At 27.7% G+C, this 23,017-nt stretch overlaps 1 protein-coding gene across 1 annotated transcript in view; it reads right to left on the bottom strand.

Moving 5' to 3' along the window:
* Nucleotides 1-23,017, bottom strand: part of LOC112590841 (lachesin-like) — a 201,373-nt gene that overhangs the window by 130,670 nt on the left and 47,686 nt on the right. The window contains exon 2 of the mRNA XM_025334418.1: nucleotides 18,282-18,418. Within this exon, the coding sequence (XP_025190203.1) occupies nucleotides 18,282-18,418 (137 nt within the window). The remainder of the gene's footprint in view (nucleotides 1-18,281; nucleotides 18,419-23,017) is intronic.

The raw sequence follows: 23,017 nt of genomic DNA, 5'->3' as shown, positions 1-23,017 counted from the left end.
TTAGGGTCGAATCATTTTGCGTTATTTCACGTGATGCAGCAAAGGCATTGATTTCATAACAATCTCTACGTGCATTTTAATGAATTTCTAATAAGTTAAATAATAATACTTTTTGTAAGCGAATAATACATTTAAAATTTAATACGCAAGAAAAAAATTGTGTACTATTTTCCGGTGAAAAATAAATTTTCAACTTAACTTTATCTACGACGTATCTAGAGTAAAATAATGTTAAAGTTCGCGATCGCGATTGTATCGGAACAAACTTCCACGTAGATCTAACGATTTTTCTTATTTAATAAGACACTATTATAAATTATTCCCGACCTTTCGTGATGAATTTTTTTTTCGTTAGTCACATTATCAGGTCCGATATTATAACGGGCGTAAACATTTTCGCATTCATATTTGTTCTCAATCAATATTCGTAGTCATTGATAATCGTAAAATACACGTTCTATTATATATTTATAATTTTAAATTTACAACGAAACCCTACTATACTTTGGTTGATTTTATAGTGAAATAGTTACATCGGAGTATAGAAACGTATTTTCAGCATCGAATCGAATATTTACGTGTTTTCGTCAGTTCACGTGCCTTATTTTTTAAAACTTTTTATCGATCGGACCCAAATAGCTCGACATCAAAGTACTACGTGTAGATTTTCAATATATTTTAAACGAAGTATTTTGTGCCATACATATCGTGCACTTTTTTTATTGTTAACTCAGTCCCTTATACCCACGTATTCATCGGTTTTTATAAATCCGTACATTTACTCCGATCAACAAGTTCTCTACGTCCTTAGGGAAATTCGACGTCTGTACAACCACACACTTTTGAATCATCCTTCACTACCACGACCGTGATGTAATTTGCATATACACCTCGCTGCCTACTGTTCAATCAACAAACGATTTTGCATTCCACTCACCTCGCTAGGCTGTACGTCGCATCTACTACATACATATATTGTACTTGCACATAAGTCAGGTGTATACGCTTATTTATTGTATTCAAAATTCAATATACACAGTACATATTATGAATATATAAAAAAAATAAAGTGTGGCTATTGGGTGGCATGTAATTAGTATTACTGAAGTACGTAATATATTCTAATTCTTCGTATTATACTAATGACAATTTTATTTATTGTTTTGAAATCGTCCGACTAATGACCGAAACAAAATTGAGAAAAATAGTGTCGCAGAAGAGTTTTAGCAAGTTAAGTGTTGCTAAATCCCATTATCGTATCGTCAACCAACGCGACTGAGCAACAAAAGTAAAACGCTTTGACCGGGGCGTATTGTAGCCATTCATCGTTTGGGTTTTGTTAGTCTTTTCTGTATACTCCGATGCAACGCTCCTTTCGCCGTTCCATGTACGTTTCAAAACACTGAAAAACCTCAAATCTTGGAGTATTTATTTTACTTGTCTTTTTGTTTATATGTGTAGTCACTTTACAACAAAAGCGATCGATTACGCAATACAATGGCTAAATCATGGCGAACGACAAGTCGCACTCAGAGCATTATCTCTTTAATATATCGATAATATAATTATACGAGCCTGATTCGATTCGATTAAAAACGTTTTTGTCCAATTTATTTTTCTTGTTATAATATAATATCACCATGCTTTAATTTGATATGGAAACGGTTTGACATGCGTGTATTCTTTTTGTGCACTTAAACACGAAACACCGGACGATAATATTTCATCTGATCACCCGATATGGTTTAACTAGACATAAGGTTTCCAGATGATTTTTTTCATTTTTATTTTTTATATTTTTACTCGTACATAATACACAATATATTATTATACTCTTGTCTATACACTGATGCCTCCGCCGCTATCACAACCGTTATTTTTATAGTGGACGGATAAAACATACACCCTCCTACTCTTCGGAAACGAAAAAACGTTACAAGTGAGGTTTACGATATGTTATCATTATTATTACTGTTATTATTTTTTTCAGTACCTGTGCAAACTGGTAGACTGTAAATAATGGGACTTAGGAACGGACGAATGAGCGAAAAAAACCATTATCGTTGCGGGGTGTAGAGTAGGGATGATCGTCTTAATTTAAAGGGGTCGTTGAAGTTGAATTTTTTACTCGCCACCCGTCCAAACTGTCCGCTCATCCTATAGTGATGTTTTATAGCGTTTTAGGCTATACGTAAACGACTCTAATTTTATGTTAGTGCTGTTTTTATATATGCATATGAAAAAAATAAAATAAAAAAAAAGAGTGAATGTCGCCGTCGAGAGTCGTTCGAACGTACTTCAAGAGAAGTGTAATCAATGCGGAACGTAAATAAGGTTTGTCCATTTTAAATTTTTAATCATTTTTTTTTTTTCAATGTGAGTCTTTTGTCCATTGCAGCTATTTTGTTCAAAATTAAAACGAAGTTTAAACGTTATCTTTAACATAGAATGATGGAAATAAAATTTTATCACGTAACTAAATTTGATATATTATTAAACATAATATAACAACTGCTATAATTATACAGTATTATTATACGATAAGCCATTAAAAATAATGTAACTGCAATTTAAATGAATTAAGCGCACTGAGTAAATATATGTAATAATTTGAAAAATAAAAATGTTTTATCTTTAAAATAATATATAGTAATTAAGTTATATCATCGTTAATGTCATGGTTAATGCCATGTTATAACACGAAATTTTTTGATCAAAAAGAATCATATTTAATCATTTTATTTTATTTATGATAGTATAATATGCAACAATATGTTGTTGAAACATTGAAAAACGGCGTGAAAAAAAAAGGCTAACTATTTAAAACTTTTAATATCAAGGAAGTATTTGTAATTAAATTTACATTAAAAAAGTGGAGAGTTTAAAACAATTTTGTATTCACTAAAAGACAAGCTAAAATAATAATAATAAAAAATACCGTTTTAAGGCATCGGTTAACTAATTGTGATTAACATATGTACAACGTACAATGTTAGATAAAGAATATAAATACTAACATTTTATATTATGAAAAAATATAACGACTAAGAATGATTAAATATTAGTATGATATAGATGTTTAATGTCTGAAAAACATTAACGTGAAATTAATTTATTTAGTAATTATGCACCTTAACGTTATAATATTTTGTAACTATTTTTATGCTTATTGGACACTTGTTTAATTAAAACTATTTAAAAATCTGGTAAACATAAGCTGTAAATCAAGTTATGCATCAATATAAACAGTGAATTTTCCGACATAGATTCGTATTACATAACATAACACAGTTTGTCCTGAATAATATTAATTAAGTTCATTTAATTTAAATGGTTAATATCGGTTTCCCGTATATGACCATCGTCCAACATGAGTCAAATCATTATATCTGCATATTAAATAGTTATATTATTGTTAAAAAAAAAAAAAAAAAAAAAAAAAAATACTATTTTAAATAAATGTCTTTATAATGAATAATTTATTATAAAAAAAATATATATATACATATAAATACAAATATAAATGTAAATAAATTTATAATCAGTGGTAATAATTTTAATTAAAATTTTCTCGATAAAATATTAAATGCAAAATTAAAAAAACAATACTATAGAAATCATAGATAAATACTATGGAAATATTAGTATTATATATTCGTGTTTAAAAATGCTTATAAATAATACTTACTAACTAATAGGTTTAATGTTTAATATTTATACAGTAATATTTGAAACAAATATTTCTCTTTCTGAGCATTAAATCTATAGGAGAAGGAATTGATTTTCGAAAATTTTCTTATTTCTAATATTACAATTATTTTTGTGTGTGCTATTGCTGATAATCATTATTCCTGTTGATAACGACAATTATAAATTCTTCGCTCACGCTGATATACAGTGTGCCCGACGATAGAATCTGCAGACCGTGAATTTTATACTTTTAAGTTAAAAAATAATGTTACGCTTATGTGATGATAATAATAATAATGTGTTTAATGAACAATATAAAATTATAATTTATGATTGGTAAGTAACTACTACCTGGTACCTACATATTATTATTACAACGCAGTTATCGCTGCTGTATCGTCATCGCGTACAGTGGTGCTATTAAATTGCCTAAGCGAAGTGCCGTGACAAAAAAAAAAATCCTTTAACTTGTATATTTTTTTCATGTTTTGTCTTACAATACGACATTATTGTTGTGTTATCAGATACTTAAAACCATATTAAAAGTGAATTTTTGAAACAGAAATGTTATCTAAGTCATTATGCGTCGCACGTCGGGAATTTTACCCTGTATATACGTCATGTTAAATCAAGACAAAAATATCACTACCGTCATTAAAATATATTATTGAAACGCTCATCGAATATTCAACACCTCTTTTTTTTTTTTTCTATTCGTTATGCAATATTATTAATAAGCAATAATAGTATTGTGTTATTATTATTACCATTATTATTTACGACAACGACCGTATGTCATTGGAAATATTATTATTATGTCGCCAGCGTACAACAATTTCCCGAAATGTCCAATATATAAACGGGTGTTCGATTATTATTATCGTCGAATAATATGGCAAGACATTTACCGCTCCACGCAATACGTATATTACACATAATATATTATATAATAATATTATTACCACCGTTGTGTAATTTCGGGCGTTATGCAATGTGCGCACAGTATAATATATTGCGATGATATATATTTTATATAATATTCGAATTGCGCGCGAAAACATGAGCATTTGTATTGTGCGTGACGCACGCACTCGCCACAGCCAAACGACCGAATGAGCATCGTTCCACTCGGGCCGAGTGTAATGGTAAAATGCCCGAATTATACAACCGACAAAAATAATGGTAATAAATATCAAATTCTGAGTGCGGAATAATAATAATAATAATAAAAAAAAAAAGAAACACAACCATGTGCAGTACTCTTTCACCCGTCGTCGAGCTGCACAGGCTCACCCCTCTTCGGTTCCTTGTGAACGCGCCCCCACGCCAACCCGCTCGCCGCTTTGCTTTGTATACACACACGCTTACATACGTGTTCACCTTTCCTATCCCCCTCGTTGGCCGCCCAGGACACCGCTTTTTACCATTTAAATATTGTAAAAGTTTGGGCGCGCTGATGAAATATTCTTTTCTGCGGTGCCGGAGAAGTACAAAAATAAATCTGGCTTAACCGCTACCCCTCTACATCCATTACTGCCGCGCTCCGTGGTTTTGATTTATATCTATGCACTTCTGTGTGCTACTGTGTTTCATTTGGAGACGCGAAAACCTGGAAATCTCCTGGATTATTCAGGTACGCGTTTGGCGTATGAGTCGAACTTGTTAACCAGTTAAATTGTGCACTTCATGCCAACGCGCATTGCAATTATTAAAACGACGCCTTCTGATGATTGCATGCGGCGGTCCTCTGGCGTATATGGTTTTATCAAATATTCAAAGTTTGATGGTTACCGTCGGTTACTGATTTAATCGGCTATTTTTTCAGGCAACCGTAGTTATCGGTTAGTGTGATAAAGCTATACGCCGTGTGAATAATCTGTCGTTATATCTGTTCCTTCAGCTCAAACCTATTACTACGATAACAATCCCATAAAAATTTAATATGTATGATATTCATGTATTTGAAACGTTTGAATTTACAACAATGTTCTGAATTATATAATATAAATATTTGAAAACTACAAAAATCTGTAAAATATTATTGAGTAAAAATTGAAAGACTTTAAAAAATGTGTACAAAATCAGATTTAATAAAGTAACTCTGTTGAATTAATCTTTACTAAAGGATAATAAGTTTAGTTTAATTGCAAACGGGTTGGAAACGGAAAGTACATTCAAATTTTGTTTTACTATAATATGTTTATGTGTCAGATATTATAATTGTATTTTTTATACATTATTTATACCTGTGGTGAATGTGTTGACATAATAGTATATTTAATTTTTCGATTATCAATATTATTCGTCCCCATTTATCTAAGTTTATTTTTATCGATACTGCCACACTAAGCATATAATATTATAATTTGTTCCACGAAAATTTCGTATAAATATACTTAATAGAGTTTTGCTCTTTTGACGATGACATATTTTTATAAAAATACATCCACTATAACAATTATTCTTTTTTCATTACATTCTTCGTGTGAAAATTATTTCTAGATGATGGTTTTTTATATTGTGTATAACGTGTAAAGTAGTGACGAAAACGAACGAACATAATATTAAGTGACATGCACATAAAATCATTATTTTTTGCGGAATGTTGAAAATAATAAAAATAAAAATAATAATAATAATAATAAATATAATATAAACATTTTATTATCTTTTTTTTTTTATAATTTCAGTTTATAGAATGTGTGATATTTTACAATTATATAAAAATAGCTTTACTTTATAATAAATTTATATTTATGAATTAAAAACTTTTTTCAAAACATCACACTTGTTGGGTGAATCATGAGATACTATCCTCGTAATCAGTTACACTTAAAATATTTTTAGATTTTGAACGAAACGATAAATGTATTGATTTTACAATATTGTGTTTTTTTCTATCTGCCATTAGCTTTTGTGGAAGTAAAAATTTTTTGATTTTCAAAAATGTGGATAGCTCTTATTAGCAGAATAAATCTAATTGATAGCTTGTAGAGTTGAGGTCAAATGTTAAACAAATCGATTTTTTTTTTTTTTAATGTAACTTAAAAATAAATAACTGTAGATATTTTAAATTTTTACAGAATTATTAAGTGGTAACATTTTCAAAAATTTTCTTTTACTACTTTTTTTTGAACTAATTAAAGGCATAACAAATTTAAATTTTTTCAAGTTTTTTGTATAAATAATTATTTGCTTGGTCAAAATTCTTAAAAATTTGATACAAAATCCCATCATTTAAATTAGTCATATATCTGTACAAAAAAAAAAAAAAAAAATTAAAAATATAAATAAGCATTTATATGCATTTGATGTTAGAATTTTGACAAAGCTTGTAAAAATCGTAAAAATATGCTAACTATTTCGTAGTTAAAAATCCATGAGAACTTTTCTTTTTATGTATAAGTTTTGAAAATTGAATACGAAATTCCTCATAAGTATTTTCATCATGAAACCATAAATCTAAGAAATGTATAAAGAATTTTTTTTATAAATATTTTAAGTTCAAATTTAGATGAAATTATTTATTTGAATGATAAATAATAATATACATTATTTTGTTATAATATAAAAAAATAATATTTTTAGGAACTTAAAATATTTACGTATATTAAATAATTATGAATTTTATTATGCGCCATGAAATTTTTGATTTATTTCATAGTATTATCTATTATTTATACTATGAATATATTTTTACTGTTTTACGGTATTTACAGAAAAAGGTTATTATATTTTAAGTTATTTTAGTTAATATAATATGATAAAAATATATATCAATTATAATAATACTTATAATATAATAAATGCAATATTTTTTTAAAAAAAATGTATCAATCTACAGTAGTATTAAATGTAGATCAAATGAGTTAACAAATAGCTAAATTTATATACACACATATATATATATATATATATATATATATATAAACATATTATGAAATATATTTTGTGATAAAGACTGAGAGGTAGTCTCTATTCACAATCATTTTTCGTGTATTTTCGATCATTTAATTCAAACTAAATTGAATTAAGTTTTTACTAACATACTTATGATAAGTCCCGGATTGGCACTTAATGTACAGAAGAGCGGTATCTACTCGCTCACCTTTTTATTTTTTAAAACGGTAATTTACATCATAAAGTTTTATCGCATCAGTGATATAATCATATGGGGGGAGGATGATAATAATAATGCTATGGTGAATAGTAACTCATTTAAAACCATTTTATGAGAAACAAATTTTGAATGGGATTTGGCTGATTTGGAATAGTTTTTCATAGTATATTTATTATTACGAAAGGGAAAAATCAATTTACAAAAATAAATATTATTTAAGCCAGAAATATATTTAACTACCGATTTACTTATTTCTATACTATACTTTTTATTGTACACATGAATAGATGACACCATATTATTCGTATTAATTTTATATATTTTATAAATAGTTATGTATTTTTTTTAATGAAAAAAACAAAAAAATATGATGATTTCGATGGATCACTTTTAATTTCTAAACAATTTAGTTTTACTGAAAATCTGATTTTATAAGACACAAGTATTTAATATACATAGTGCACTTTATTAATAGCCAATCAGTACTGTTCAGTAAATTAATATGATTATTTAAAATTTTTTTTTGTAAATTTTTATATACAAAATAAAATAAAATAAAATAGATTTAGTGACTTAAAATTTAAACACCGTAGCAAAATTTGTATGTGTATGTAAATCAAATTTATACGTATGTAAATATATATACAGTCGAATTTGCTTATTACGATGACGTATATAACGATATTCCCGGTAAAACGATTTCAAGCTGTGCATTTTGTTGGTTTTATATCTAATATGTAGTTACTTTTTATAATCAGGATATAACGAAGTTCGGTTATATCGATCAGATTCTCTAGGTCCCTTGAAGATCGTTATAAGCGAATTTGACTGCATATTATACATACCTAAAAAGATATATTTACTGTGATAATATATTTATTAGAGATTCGTAATAACACTGACATATTTTTTTTCCATTAAAAGTTTGTGGACATTATTATATATTTGTAATCGAATCGAGACGGAATCATGAAGACCGCATACGATCGAAATAAAATGCTTGTGTTTGTTCGTGTGAGGGTGGGGGTAGAGTTGGGTGGTTAATTTAGGTTAGGTTTCATTGCTAACAGAGCTTCGATCCAACACAAAATTAAAAGTTTCACTTCAAAATACAATAAAGTGGTTTAGCGGTTTTGTCATCTGACGGACGAATCGCGAAAACCCTATGCAGCCGCCGCCTCGGCGATCAACAGTTCAACACAAACGTTAATTGAATTCTACTTTATGCTATATTATAAGAGTCAAGTAAACTAAAATGAAGTATTCTCGGATGGATTCAAAAACCAATTTAATATTTATCAATTTTTTGTTTAAATATACAGGGTGTCCGAGAGGTGATTTGACTTTTTCACGATTACTGACAATTAATGTTGCGAAAAAATACCAGATGTGCTAGAGCGGAACACCCTATATTACTTATTAGGTATTACGTCAATTTCGATTTTTAATATTTTTAAACTTAATTATATTTCCAAAATAGTAATACATTTATTTTCGTAATATTGATGGACCGACAAATGTCGTGGGAATCAATGATAAACAATGATACCGAATTATTTATTATATTAAATAAATGTATCATTTTTATAGTTATTTTCTTTATAATTATAAATTTATAATGTTTAATACTTTAATGTAATAAAACAAAATATTTATTGAATAATTATTAAAAATTGTTATTTATGATTTTTTTTTTTAATTATATTTTTATGAATATAACCTCTGGCTCCAAAACATTCGTTATTGGATTAAATTTAGTATTTATAGATCCAAATATAGTGGAATATAGTTAAATATATCAATAATTAAATTATTTATACAAATTTTTGAATTTTTTCAAATTTTTTTTATGTATGTGAATACAATTTGAATATTTTAGTACTACTTTTATTGTGTTTTAGGTAACATATATATTATATTAAATAGCCAATAGCTGTAATCGTCGCCGCTACCAATGCCGTAAAATATTTTCTATTAACAATGATATTAATAAAATCGAATTATAATATATATACTACATACTATAAAATGATTAAGAATCTTATTGTCCATTTTTATTTTTATTTAGTATATAGTTGAATAGTATACTTAAACGTTAGTTTTTGAATAAATATTTTTTATTTGAACCTATTTTTAATTTATTTTATTATTAATTATCAATTTTTTTGCTTTATATTTTATTAATTTTTTTTAATCAAGTTTTTATTTTAGCGTGTTAAAATATATAAGTTTCTTATGTTAATTTGTGTTAAATCTATATTACTGGTTTTTATTTTATTATTTTTATTGTATTAACTAATAACTCATTAAAAAGTAAACCAAAAGTTCTCAGGATAAATAAGTTTTTTTAATTATTTGGATTTTATTGGTATATATTTATTAATCAGTATAATTTAGGAGTTAGAATAATTGTTATTAAAGTTAAGTACAACTATACCTTTTCTAACAATAAAATAAAAATAAAATAATATTACTAGTTATGCATATTAATATTTCAACTCAGTTTAAAGCAATATATTTTTTATTTAGTTTATAGTGAGTTATATAACTGATAATTTGTATATGAAATATATAGTAGCATAAACAATATTTTAAATTAATGATGCAAAAAAAAAAAAATAATAAAATATTTTTATCATTGGTACTAATTATGCTTTTATTATAATATAAAATATAAGGTTAATCATCATTGGTTATAATAAAATATTGTTACTTAATAAGAAAAAAAATAAAGTAAAAATGTATACCAAATCCAAATGTTTATGTAAAAGTATTTGAATAGTTCTGATCAATAAATATAAATAGTATCATATTATAAAATGTAATTCACACATCAAATACATATATTATAAAACGTAAAGCAAAATATTTTCGACACTATTTGATAAAGTTTAGGACTGACACGTTAAAAATAAAGCAATTAGGTTATATTTTATTTATGTTTTTAAAACATACAATTTCCATTAAAGTAATTTGGATCAGAAACTGTTTATTATAAATTAATATAATATAGATATTGATTAATTATTTTTAATAACATTATAAATAAATGTAATATAATACTACTATTATATATATAACTTTAAATGTGTATAAAAACAAATTTTTATAAATTTATCTTAAAATTTCAGAATCATATTAGGGATATCAGATAAATATTATGATGAACTTTAGTCAAAGTTAACATTTAATGCATGATAATTGAACGAAAATGTAAGTTAAATAATATTTTAAACTAAAACAATATAATTGAGTTTGTACTAAAATTTAGGTTATGCCTATAAACAATTTAAATAAAAAAAGGGAAAACAATGAGTACGTTAGCTAGGAATTGAATGATACGTATATATGATTCTGAGCGGAAACAGCGTGAACATATTTATTTCCAAGAATATTTTATAATTTATTTATATTACTATCAGTAATTCATGTAATTAATACTTATATTAATATAGTTTTTATTTATGGTTTTTATTTTTTTTTCTAAAACATTGTATATATTATTAAGTAATATAATAATTATGAACTTAACCTATATAAACATTCCTTTTTAGAACGGAGTGAATATGATCATATGATCGTGGTTTATATTTTATAATACTTAAGATTAGTATAAATATTTTTAAATTTTGTTCTGTATGAATAATAATTATGTATAAAATAGAAAAAAATAAAAAGGTTTCAATTACTAATCATTAGTAAAAAAAACCAGCGTTTTTCGTTTAAATTTTAAATTTAATAAAAAATCGAACTTAAAACGTATATTATAAAATAAAATTGTAAATTTATACTTTCTTTAATTTTTATATGAACATTTATGAGAAATCTTGTATTAAATATTCTAATTTTTAGCAAAAGAAAACTGTCTGTATTATACATAATTAAATAAACTAAAAAGTTAAACACTCAGAACTTTTTTAAAATTATATCATGTTTAACTAAAATAAATATTTAGTAAAAATGTGAAGTAACTATGGTTTTTAATATTTAAATTAAGTACAACAGAATTAATTTAAAATCGATCTCAGTGTAAACTAGTACTGTGAAAATATGCCTGTTTATTCATAACTTTTTTTTAGTTTTTCTTTTAGTATTATTCTGAAAAGTGAATTTATTTTTCACTCTCTAAAGTATTAATTAGATTCAATTTATTACCTGAAACCATCTTCAAAATTGAAGATTGAAACATTTTCACTTTTCAAAAATGATGTTATGGATATAAGGCTTAATTAATAATAATTAATAGTAAAAAGTTAAAAAAAAAACATAAACTATTGTTTAATTTCTAGTTCATATGGTACTTCGCCCAGAATTAATAACATATACTCGTATGTATAAATGATTCACAATATTGGTGAATTTTAGTCGTAGTTAATTGATAATTTACAATATACAAATCAAAAAAATGTATAAAAAATTCAAGTTTTAGAATTACTAAGAAATTGTAACTAAATGTAAAGTTTCGAAAGATAGTTTCCAATTGTAATAATATGATAATATTTTACATATATTATGAGTATAATGGCTTCTTTTGGAAGATTTTCATAACTTTCTTGAAAACTATCGAACAATCTTAATTTTTTTTGAGTGAGTTAAATAAAACTTTCTAAGCATTCTTATTAAAATAAAAAAAAGTATTTAAAAAACAACTAAATCATAGCTTTTTAGAGAATTTATAAATAAATGTGTATTGTTATGTTAAACGAAAATATTTTCGTTTGAATGCTTGAAAAAAAATGTAAATAAACATTTGACAAAATTAAAACTAAAATAATGTATTAAAAAGAAAGTTGATGATTTCTTAGTCATAACTCATAAATAATAAAATATAGATAAAATACTGTTACGACAAATAAAACGTCTATGTTATTCTTGTTTTTATTTTGATTCGTACTGTGAATTTTTCGAATAGAAGAATCAGACATATTTAAATCATCCAATTTACTATAATTATTTATATGGAGAAAGATTGAATAAAGAAATATTTTAGATAAATATATAAAATATGTATGTAGTTGCATAGTTTATTATTAAAAAAAAAAAATATCAGTTCAATGTGACACAAAAATTTAAACTTAAAAAATTATCGTAAAAATGCAATGTTTTTGTTGTCATTCATATGCTTATAAATCACTTGATTTATCTAATTTTTAAAACCGTCGAAACGTTACCGATCTAACGTATAACGGAATTAAGTTCAAATCAAAATTTGATTAGAATGACAATTTTAGTTATAACTTATAAGCTAAAACTATAATATATTCATAGACGTATACATACAAAATATGAAAATAATATAACGCAAACTCACAAATTAAACCAACTAACAGTGTGGGAGAACATATCGTGGTAGATACAAACATAAATGGAAGCGAGGATATATGGACCGTATATAACGGCATACGTCATCTCAATTTGACAATTTTATTCAGAAATAGCTTAGTTTGTCATGAAATATTATCAAAATATCTTGAAATATCCATAAATTGTTTGTTCGAAGGGGATGAATAACGCGAGGGAAAAAATGTAAAAAACGAAACAAAACTGATTCGTTGTTAGTTGTGGCAGGGTGTAATGACACGGTGTTATTACTCACATCTAAAAGAAACAATTTTCGTTTTTATTTCATCATAAATTGTTACTATTATTTTTTTTTTTTTTTGAACTACACCCTTATAATTTATACCACGCGATTTCGTCCGAGTGTAAACACGTCCGACGCACCGAATCTATACAGCGGTTAGGAGGTGCAGGATAGGAACGACCGTACAACCGTGACACAGCTGTTTTGGCCCCTTAACGATGACCGCGTGGTTGTCGGACAAAGTCGGATGGCGGGCACCTGCAGACTTGATTTGCATAATTTATAAAAGCGGTGTGTCGGCTGCTGTTGCCGCGGCTATTCATTCGCCGTAGTTTCTATGTATCTCGGAACGCGGGAAAGATATTTTATTCCTTGGCCAGTGGCGGTGGATGTATACGTGAGTTGGAAGCCAATTCAAAGATTTAATAAACCGTCGGCGGCGGCGGCGGCGGCGAGCTCCAAATTAAGACGTGGGTCAAGAGAGAGATACATGCGAAGGAACCGAGACAGGTTGAAGGAGAAAATGAGATAGAGAGAGAGAGAGAGGTGGAAAAACAGATAGGAAAAAATAAAAGACTTTACCACTGTCGCTGTAGTGCGACTACTAGACGATTGATTGATCCCCGTTGACCGATAATCGAATAAAAACGCGCGGAGGACAAAGCTGATTGAATTCAACGGCGGCGGAAAAGGTTAATTGTACCAACATGCATTGGTGCGGACGATCGTTGGAAAAGGGAAATGAAAAACGTATATTATAATCAAACTTGACGAGAATATTGTTATGGATTCGTAGGATAAATTTATTTGAATACGTGCGGCGATAATATATTATTATTTAAGGTCTGAAAGTACTCGTGCATGTTCATTAAATTATTATATATACACATATATATATATATATTATATATTTACCGGTCGGATTGGTTTTAAGCATCAATGTCATTTTAGTTAAAAAAAAAAAAACAATAAAGCTATACGAGACCCTGTTTCATGTTTCAATATTGACTGATATATTTTATCGTGTTTTAATTAATTAATTAATTTGGTGAACGAGTTATCACTGTAACTCGTATTGAACTTATGATTTTTCTCATAAAATGTATTGATGAAACCTATGTAAATATGAGTTTTAAGGTTTCTTTTAACGTTTTTTTTTTTTTTTTTTTTTTTTTTTTTTTTTAATAATTTTAGATCAATCACAAAGTTGCGTAGGTAATATTTAGATAGCCAATGTAATTTTACCATTAGATGGTTATTAAAACTAATTTGATTCTGATACAATATAATAATAATAGTAAAAGTAATTCGTTTTTAACTATAAAACATCGTTATAATATAAAGTTAAGAAGTATTTGGTTCAAGGAATAGATTATTTTTGAGTTCCTAACAAATGTAGACAGACAATATAGTTGTGTTTCGAATGCGTTATAACGCGATTTGATACGCATGTATTTTATATTCTTACGATATTAAAGTGATTTGAAGAGCTAAGTAAACAGTATTTTGCCGAAAATCAACTCACTTGCAACACTTGCAACATATGCACGCATGCGAGTGAGCTTTCTGAAAAAAATAAGAAGAAGAAAACGAACACTCAAGACATTCAACCATGATACAATGTGGATCAAGAACACTCATTATTTCAAAATCAGAAGGCAAAGCACTGACGTTTTTGAAAATATTTCTTTTACATAGGTAATTCAAATATTTTTGGATAAAGTTAGAATACTTTTATTTTATAGTGTTATTATTTTGTAAATTATTTAATCTTTGAATGACCACGTATAATTTTAATTTAATATTCGGAAGTAAAATATGCAGATCTGGGATATATCTATCCATACAATTAGGTATAATTATTTAATGTATATTGATGAATGGAATAGAAGTCCAACATTTTGTGAGATACTTTTATATAACTTTACTCCGATCGTCATAACTTTATAATTATAACTTGTAAAATACTTGTCCAAAATTCAATTTTTATGTATTGAAGTATTGAAAAAATAAAAATATTTCGTTTTGGAATAAAGAATTAAAAACGCATTGAATAAAAAATGCATTTTTACAGATAGTAGTAAATAATATAATTGTTATTGAAAAATGTGTCTTAAAAGCTTAACGTTGTGTAATTATTTATTTTTAAAAAACATTCATAGTTTCTGAAGTAATGAGTGCCTTACGTTAAACGGTTCGCACGGTATATAAAACAATAGTATAAGACGTAGTAATACGCGTTTGATGTGCAGTATTACTACGATTACCGTACGAACATACGATTGACCATTAATAGAGGAGCCACGCGCCAAGTCAAAATTTCATGATCACGGCCTCCGGAAACGCAATGCGACGGAACTCGACAATCTAATAATAAATTAAACATGGGCTTCGCGTACTAGAAATCAAAAAAATCGACGGTTGAGTCCGCTAAAACGCTTTTTCCTTCATCAAGTCGAAAGGTAAGAGGGACTTGAAGAAATACAATATAAAAGATTAATCTATTGGCTACAAATGTTTGACACTGTAACAGCTGATTATATTGGCAATTTAATATAATAGATAATATGCTTAAACTTTATCAGATCACACCAGCGGTGTGATGTTGGCGAAGTTCAACCCAGCGGTTCCCCTCTCTCCACTGTGGTCTCGCGATCAATGGTGTTCGGAATAGATTATATCCCTGGGTTGCGAAATGGGGGCATCTTCTACACACAGGATAGCCGTGAATAACAAATAAGCGACTGCAGACAGCTAAGTGAAATCAACTCCTTGTCTGATGACGAAAAGTCCGTCGTCCCTGAGCGGTCGGTATAGTACCACCGATGTGAGAGTCAGCGATGTTGATGATATGTCGGCTTTCTTCTCGCTGAACAGTTAGTTAGCATACACAGATGGCATTCGTTTTTTGTGTGGGGTGGAGCGAAAAATTTGGCACCACCGTTGATTTGCCAAGTGCTCTAGTTAGGTTAGTCGCGTTAGGTGCTATGTCTCCAGGATTTAGCGGTGAGTGTGTAAACCACACATTTGGGAACTTGTCAGATTGCGAAGCCCTTATTCTAATAAAACCGGGGATTGGCTGGAGAGCTATGTTCAATGAACAACAGTGGCAATTTAAAATGGTAGTACGGGTTGGAGGTTAGCCTCCAAAGCATGGGCCTTGTCACGCCGAGGCATAGTTTCCGCCTACGAAAACGACCCCTCCCCCAATTGTTTGAGTTGGCTTTATATGGACATGTGGTTTAGCGTTAAAGAACCAGTGATACTGTGACCGTTGGATTTCGAGACTTGTCGCGTAGCTTTTACAGTACGTGGGAAACGGCCAACGTCCGTCATGTCATGCGGCGGGCAATGGTCATGAATCCTCCTTGTACCTTCTAAATTAGCACTTGGTATCAACACACGGTCACAACCGCAAGGCATTAAACCGACGGATATTAATGTACGTGAACTGTAAATATACTACCGTAAATGTTTGTAAATATGGTTAGATTACGACAAATACATTTTTTATGAATAGGTTACGTTAATATTAATAAAACCGTTGCAATTAAACAGGCATCGAACTCAAAATATAATGTTATGTAGGTACTCGCTGCTTTTATATTACTAAATTATAATTTGCTCAGGAATTTTAATTTATATCAACATCTTCGAACAATTAATATTTCTATACAGTTACATATAATTTCTGTATTTTATTGCGCATTAATTAAGTCGATTACTTTTTTGCATTTATAACTTATTTATTCATTACTAATATAATTAAACGTAAGAAGTTTAATAATACGGTATATATTTTAGAATACAATACTTTTAAATGTCTTGAAAGTTATTTAAATAAAACTAATGAAATATTTGAATGTGAGAATTGTACATTAAGTATTTATTTTACTGCAAATGTCAATTTTCTGTCATCCAATTTATTGAAATTACGCGTAACCGACGGTCAAAATGTTATTTAAAATTTTTCTTGATATTGTTATATTAATAACATAGTATAATATAAATGCGATTTGTGATTATAACTAAAAATACTTATTATTGTATGCAAGTTCATATTGAGTTCATTTTTCGTTTTAATGATGTTTATAATTCAAATATAATACTTACATTTAATAAAATAAAAGAAAGATTTTTTATATCAGACATACGTTTTTAGTTTTTGAGTAAAAAAAAAGTTACATAACTGTATAACTGTTATATCGTGATATAATTTAATTGATAACGAAGTCACGATTTAACAGCTTTTTTTTAAAGATGTTTTTTAGCAAACATTTTATAGATGCAAAATAAATAATAAAAATGTTTTAAAATTTTTTAGACATACTGTATAAATTAATATGGCTTCAAAATTATAAATGTAAATATAGTTAATTAACAATAAGATAATATAGTTATATTTTGAAAGTTATAAGTATTTATTGGTACGTTTTTTATTTTATTTTTTAAAGGAATTGTAATAATTTTAGAACGAATAAAGGTAATTTGTATCCTTTATTAGAATCTTTTAACGTAATTATTGAAAAAAACAATTATTATAATATAGACTAAGAAAATAAATTTTTTTTTACAAACAGTTCTTTGAAAGATGAGTTTGTTAACACTGCGTTAAATACATTATTTATTTTTAAAAATTTCCTCTTTAGGTACTTATTACAATGAATGAAATTTTCAGAAATAAAACCATTTAATTCCTAAAACATGAAAATGAAATAAGTCATTTTGAGAAAACGGCTTTTCCAGAAATTTTGATTCCTAATATTTTTAAGGTTATTATTATTAGTTTATATGTATAGTATTTTGTTTAATCCGTCTTTACTTTGTAGTTTAGCATAAGCCCAGCAAACAAATTTAAATACAATAAGTATGTGAAAAACTACTCACCTTGTGCGCCCCTAGGTTTTCAATGGTGCATGATAAAGTGGCCCTTCTGCCAACCGTGGCTGTTACGTTTTGTAACGTTCCGTTGAATTTAGGATCCATTTTCGTCGAATCCGTCTTCGGAATCGGTAAGTTTGAACCTGAAACGGCATTTGCCAATTGAAGATTAGCGACATGAATACATTATTATGATAATGGGGGATAATGTAAAAAAAAAAAAAAAAACAAAATGAAAGTCACTTCACGACAATAACAGAACGAGGTGTAGTCATCGCCGTCTATCCGCGGTGCTTACACCGTTTTGGGTGACTATAACGCGAATGCCCAAAGTCCTTCTCAGGGCATCGAGCCAGTTCAATTAACGAAATTACATTTCCCTAAATAACGAATAATAATAAACGTTCGCATGGTTTTCTTTTATTTTCTGTTCCGATGTTTTTAATGAAACTGCCAGTTTATTATTCCGTAGACACGATACCTCCCTTTCCGTTAGCTCACCGTTTGTTAATTAAACAATTACAAGTTCTAAAACATGTTTCTTTTGTTATTACTATTATTTTTTGCAATAAACTCGGTCTTTGTGTAATTTAAACAAATCGTCGACGGTGATTACAACGAAGAATTAAGGCACGCTGAAAACAACTATGTGCTTCATACGAATATCGATCGTTTACACTACAGGCTTTGCTTAAGATTTTTAAAACCAGCCTTCGGCGATTTTAGTTTTATTTGACCGTTCCGTTAATAACATTAAGACGTTGACAAATTATTAATTTTTTCTTTGATACATTCGGAAGCTACTTGATCAGAGTTCGTGAATTACACACGACAGTTTAATATTATTATAAGTTTTATAAACATAATGTATTGCCGGCGAGAGAATCCAGTCTTATCGGCTTAAACTGCAAATAATTTCGTATTTGGATTTAACCCTAGTAAGAAAGCAATATTTTTCTCCGTAAGTTTGAGCCCAATTGATATATTGATATGATAATTTGATTTTCTAACTGGGAAAGTTACAATGAAAATAAAAAAACGGAAAATTATTCATTGATATGTGGTATACATTTGACGAGTTCTAATTATAACGATTTTAAGAAAAGTCCAACCATGGTAATAAACCTTTGTCATTGATTACAAAGACCAATTATAATTAACAGTAAGACATTTTTTACTCCCCGGTTCATCTTTCCTACCATACATGTACCCCTCCCCCAGTCATCACCAATCACTGTTTTAATGGTTTTGCGAGCAGTAATTTAAACGGATGTACACAGTAAATTATATGATTAGAAAAACTTCAAATCCGCGTGATTTGTAGACGAGAACACGTAACTGACTACCTGCCTACGTATCTGCTAACCGACCTTTGGGTACTATTATTTCTTCAGTCTCTTGTTCTAGAAACTACCTACTACTATAATTCCCTACAAGCTCGCATCTCCGGTGGGTAGCTGGTAATTATATTTAGTTAATTTAATTTCTAGCTTCCCGACAAAGCTTACTCAACGACCGTATTTTACTCGATAATGATGTATACAGACAGATATATGGGTATTTATTATATGACTACCTATACCTTATTGTATTGTGAGTCTGGTTTTTAAAAGTTTGAAAACATGAATTACATGAATTTTGCTTCATCGTAACACGTTTATAAGTAATTAAAAATAATTAAATTGCTCAACATTTTTTTTTTAATTCCCATCATAGTGATCAATAAAATTACATATAGCCGAAAGTGTTCAATATATCACACAATTAAAATTTGTTAAATTATATTTTAATTTTTTTTCTAAATATTGACAATTGTATACTATAATTCTATAATATGAAATAGATATAAATTTTAACTAAACTGTGTACAGTATGGATTAGTAAATTATAGGAAAGTTTCGTTAATTTCAAACTTTATTGGGCCACAATATAGAAAAAAAATGAACAAGGTAAAAATGAGTAACTTCTTTATTCTATAATTTTAAGGATCAAATGAACCTCGTTACCAATTAACTGTTACGATGTATCTATATTATATATAATGTAAAAATATTCTTAGCAAAAATGGTTAAAATTGTTTATAACCAAGGTGTTACCGAACAATTATTTTTAATACTAACACTGTGATTTTAACATATCGACGGACATGATTACTATTATAACAGTCACGTTCTTGGTTCTAATCACAGATTCACTTAAATATCTCATTAATAAATATTTTTTATTTTTTCTTTATAATTTGAAAATTATCTTAGAGTTTTCAACTTTGACTTCTTAAACTATTGAATAGTTCAAATTTTCTATAAGTAACTTTTATCATAGTTGATAATAAAATAATTTTATAGTAGAAAAATGTGTCTTGAGGTATAAAAATAAAATAATTATAAAAATATTTACTATTGAAATTTAATAAATTTATCGCTACTGTTGAGTCTAAAAAAAGTTATTAATATTAATATTTAAATTTTATTTTATTTTTTCATGCAAACATTTTAATAATTTTTTAGTAAAATTTAAAATAGAATACATTAGCAATATATGTTTTCATTCTAAAAACTATAAAATGTATAGTAAAACAGATAAACATTTTCTTAAAATTTTGTTTATTAATTGTTTTTTAAGTTGGTATTTAATTTTAAAATAGTGACATAAATCTGATAAAAATTGTATATAGCTCTTCAATTTCCCAATAGTTTATAGGTATAAAAACTAGAGTATAAATCATTTATATAATTATATTATAGTAGAGGTGCTTAAATTAGTCTGTAATAACTAATATAGTTAAAAAAAAAACTAAATGACTGATGTTTTTACATGCATCGACTCTGAGTTTTGTATGAATGAAAGTTATTATTTTTAAATTTGTCATTGCAGTTTTTTCGGTAATTAAAATTTAATCGTTGCTTATATATTGTGATGTGCATGGTATAATTAATTGAGTTCATATCAAATAGCTTTATAAAATGAGTTTGTATAGGGTTTTATTCATCTATTTTAAAAATCATTAAATTTGTAAAGATTAAAATTAATTGAATTTTATAATGGAATCCTTAGACACGACTCTTAGTGCGGACAAAATGTTGACGTTTACATAACATTATCTTGATTAATATAAAATAGGAATTAATTTATGTAAATATATATATATATATATAGACAGAAAACCTTATATCTCGCTTAGATAAAAAAATAAAAAAGACATATTTTTCATGTACTTCAAGATTTGGACAAATAGAATACAGATATTTCCTTTTTATACTCGTCTATCGAAGCTTATACGAGAAGAAAAACATATACATAACTATTGTTTTAAGAAAGTCCAGTCTTGGAATAAAACTGATTTGAGCTATAATCTGATGAAGTAATTTGGCCGTATTGGATTCGTTGTTTGTAGGTTTATATTAGTATTTCATTTCAAATATACACGAGTCAATACTTTTGTTTTATTTTAGTCTGGTTAATTGAAAATGTTATACAAACAGATAGATTTGTTTTTTTAATTACAGGACAATATATTTATTCGACAAAAAGATACTTAATAAAACTGTATTACAGTAATACATTGTATAAAGAAACAATCGTGTAGATATAACCAGGTAAAAACGTCCATTAGTGGAACGCCTAGGAACGTCAACTGAAAATATGTGTATAATACTGAATTTGCAGTTAGAGAATAGAATATTTATAATAGTTCAGTAAATGTATCGTACTCGTAAATACGTATCAATATTAAATGTACATTGTACGCGATATTATGTTATTCACTACGGGAGTTTAATGGAAGCATTATAGAAACGTTACATCGTTGACCACATTGATCAACCGAAATAAAAAGAGAAAGACGACAGAACTCTTTTTGACCGATTGTACGAAGATTACGAAAAACGGTATATGACCGATAAAGTTTCACAAGGCAACAAGTGTGTAAGTCGTAATCACCGCGAAAGGAAGCCAAGGTTTACGGGGTCGAAATTGAGAAGGCTAGTGGAGCGCACGTGAACAGAAAGCGCTTCAGCGTGTAAAACCGCGGTTTAATAATATGGCACGAGCTCGATGATAAAATATATACTATTACTAGCAGTATTACTCGTCGAAAATGAACCACCTACGTGCATTTTATGCTCTTACACTATCATTATCCTCGAACCTTTCTTCGGAGATATAAAGGTTTACAGGGTTTTGGGGTTGAGCAGAACGGCCATTCGGAAAAATGTTAATCGGTTTCCCGTGGAGGGAGCTCTGCATTCAAGTCACGATGCCGGCACCCACACACATACACACAAAAAGACACGTGAGCCTTGTCCATTACGAACATTTGAACGTTGTCGCGACGATGTCATTTTCGCGGAAATTTGTAAAACAAAAACGTGAGATGAAAAAAAACAAAATAAAAATAAATATTAGCACGTCCGCACCGAGTGAAACTCAGAAACTGAAGATTGTTTACGATGACGACGGTGACTTAATAAACTTTTTGTTCTTTAAATACGTACCTACATAGTTGTTACAATAGGTATTGTTATTATTATTATTTTTTAGGACATGCAGCAGCATTGAAGTGTCGTTTTTATGCGAGCACATTGCATTCGATTAAAATAAAAGTTTACGACCACGATTCTTCGTTAGAACGAATCCCATCGGATTCAACGTGCGTATTTTTTGTTATTATTATATTTTTTTTTTTGTTGTTTTTTTTTTTTTTAAACCGACCTAAACAAAAATGTATACACAAGCTGGTGGAA

Source organism: Melanaphis sacchari, unplaced genomic scaffold (genome assembly GCF_002803265.2).
Source record: "Melanaphis sacchari strain LSU unplaced genomic scaffold, SCAv2.0 Contig120_pilon_pilon, whole genome shotgun sequence".
Taxonomy (NCBI): Eukaryota; Metazoa; Arthropoda; class Insecta; order Hemiptera; family Aphididae; genus Melanaphis; species Melanaphis sacchari.
This window is presented reverse-complemented; position numbering and strand designations above follow the sequence as displayed.